We start from the raw sequence: 2,216 nt of genomic DNA on the forward strand, positions 1-2,216 counted from the left end.
TTCCCCAGTCATAACGTGGCTCCGTCATTGTCAATTTTTATTTTTTGATTATTAAGAGTGAATTTCATTTCATTTGATTAATGCACCCTAGACGTAGACGACTTTGCACCAAATTGAATTAACAATTCTTGCGTTATTTAGTTTATGCATTTATCCTTCATGTTACGCAATTTCGTTGTCATACACATTGTTCCAACACTGTGTCTGTCATCTTGTCGTCTGTAGAACATAAATTCACTCTACCCTCCGCCCCACACCTCCTAAAAGAGGAGACAACTAGATCACCATATCTAGGAACCAGAGATAACATAAATTCACTCTACCCTCCGACCCGTCCCTCCTAAAAGAGGAGACAACTAGATCACCATGTCTAGGAACCAAGATATCCCGCCAAAGACTAGAGACTCTCAAGACAAGTCTCCACCTCCATTTAACCAAAAGTGCTAGATTAACAAATCGTAGACCCCTAACCGCCCAAACCACCTTTACTATTAGGTTTACAAACAACAACCCATATTACTCGGGAATTTTTGGTGTCTCCCTTCATCCATAGAACAAACAAGGATACCAACCTTAATATGAATAAACAACTAGCTAGTTCAAGGACTCCCATGCACTGAAAAATGCAGTGACGAATGCATGTTAATAATTAGCCTATTTAGCTATTACGTAACTAATTAAGTTTAATTATTCATTCTAATAACAATCAATTGGTAGTTTAATTATTCTTCATATTTAACACCATGCATATGAATGCTTCCCACACGGTTTTAACTAACTTAATTTTATCAAAATGTCTTTCTCACGCAAAGCCACATTAATTAAATAATTTTCTCATTTAAGGAAACATATAGTGCTATAAATTGGAATGATGTAAAGCCAATTTTATTCCATGTAAAACAAGATAAGAGATAAGAATAAAAATCTAGTGCTATGGCAAAAACTAGTGCTTCAGTTTTTCTAGTTGTGCTTGTAGTAGCATTATTTCTTAATGGCTATAATGCTGCTGAGAGTGTACAAGGAGGTTATGAACCTGCGCCACCTAAAGCTGATCAACCTCCACCACCTACAGCTGATCAACCTCCACCAGGTAAAGCTGATGTTTACAAAATCTCTTAACCTATTTAAATATATTTATATATTTTTCATTTAACTTTCAAAAAAATAATTTATATGTATCAAATAAATTTATAAGTATGAAAATATTATGATATCAAATTTTATCTTTATTTTTACCTTTGTAACTTTGTGTATTGTTGTCATTATTGCAGCACCACCTAAAGCTGATCAACCTCCACCAGGTAAAGCTTATGTTTACAAAATCTCTTAATCTATTTAAGTATTATCCAGAATTCTATAGCAACTGTTTATCTTAAACCTAAAACCCTAATACTATGATCGGAGATTGACACATTGTGCCTCCATTTTCTTTTATTTATATATTCTTCGTTTGTCGTTAAATTTTTTTTTATATGTATCGAATAAATTTATGAGTATGAAAATATTATGATATCAAAATTTATCTTTATTTTTACCTTTGTAATTAACTTTGTGTATTGTTGACATTATTGCAGCACCACCATCTGGCCAAAAACCTTGCTTTTTCGGAATATGTCCGATTTTCAACTGTGGAGCATTTTGTTTTGGAATAGGCTATGCTACCGGCGAGTGTACTTTGGTTATAAGGTGTTGTTGCTCTTGAAGAGTTTAAGAGATCTGTGTTTGATGATTGTACATTCTATACATGATTGTACAAGCACATCAACAAAGCGAGTCTTTAAGGTTCCTATTAAAATAAGTTGGAAAAACTCTATTGTAAGTTCAATTACGATGTAATTTCCAATATTTTGAATTGAGAGTAATAAAGCAAAATCGGCTCACAATTATCTTGATGATGTTATTGTTACATATATTATTCGACTAAATTAATCTTGACGGTTGTGTCATAATGTGATGTGAAAATATACATACATAATCAAACAACTAATAAAGGAAGAGATTATGATCGGCACAAAGATATTGGTTTGATTACAAATTTTAAGTATGTAGGATTTAGTAAATTGTTGTTAACAAAATTTTTAGATATCAGCTTTATGGTAAAGTTTATAGTTAGAGAGTTTAAACACGTTCTTTCGAGATTTAAAGTGCTTAAAAGTGAGTTGGAAAAATCAAATCAATCTTAAATTAGTTTCTTTTTAGAAATGCCAAAGAAGTTT

General features: G+C 32.0%; 1 protein-coding gene across 1 annotated transcript; it reads left to right on the plus strand.

Moving 5' to 3' along the window:
• The first annotated feature begins 903 nt into the window (after nt 1–903).
• On the plus strand, nt 904–1,886 carry LOC131654983 (vegetative cell wall protein gp1-like). The gene is made up of 3 exons (XM_058924899.1): nt 904–1,090; nt 1,272–1,301; nt 1,575–1,886. Exons 1-3 carry the CDS (start codon nt 934–936, stop codon nt 1,700–1,702), a joined length of 315 nt encoding a protein of 104 aa, XP_058780882.1. The 5' UTR covers nt 904–933; the 3' UTR covers nt 1,703–1,886.
• Nucleotides 1,887–2,216: the final 330 nt, after the last annotated feature.

The sequence above is a fragment of the Vicia villosa genome, linkage group LG3 (assembly GCF_029867415.1).
Source record: "Vicia villosa cultivar HV-30 ecotype Madison, WI linkage group LG3, Vvil1.0, whole genome shotgun sequence".
In the NCBI taxonomy this organism is placed as follows: Eukaryota; Viridiplantae; Streptophyta; class Magnoliopsida; order Fabales; family Fabaceae; genus Vicia; species Vicia villosa.

Coding starts and splice junctions, on each gene's coding strand:
- LOC131654983 (XM_058924899.1), top strand. CDS start 934: ATGGCAAAAACTAGTGCTTCAGTTTTTCTAGTTGTGCTTGTAGTAGCA. Junction 1,091..1,271: donor AGCTGATCAACCTCCACCAG/GTAAAGCTGATG, acceptor TCATTATTGCAG/CACCACCTAAAGCTGATCAA. Junction 1,302..1,574: donor AGCTGATCAACCTCCACCAG/GTAAAGCTTATG, acceptor ACATTATTGCAG/CACCACCATCTGGCCAAAAA.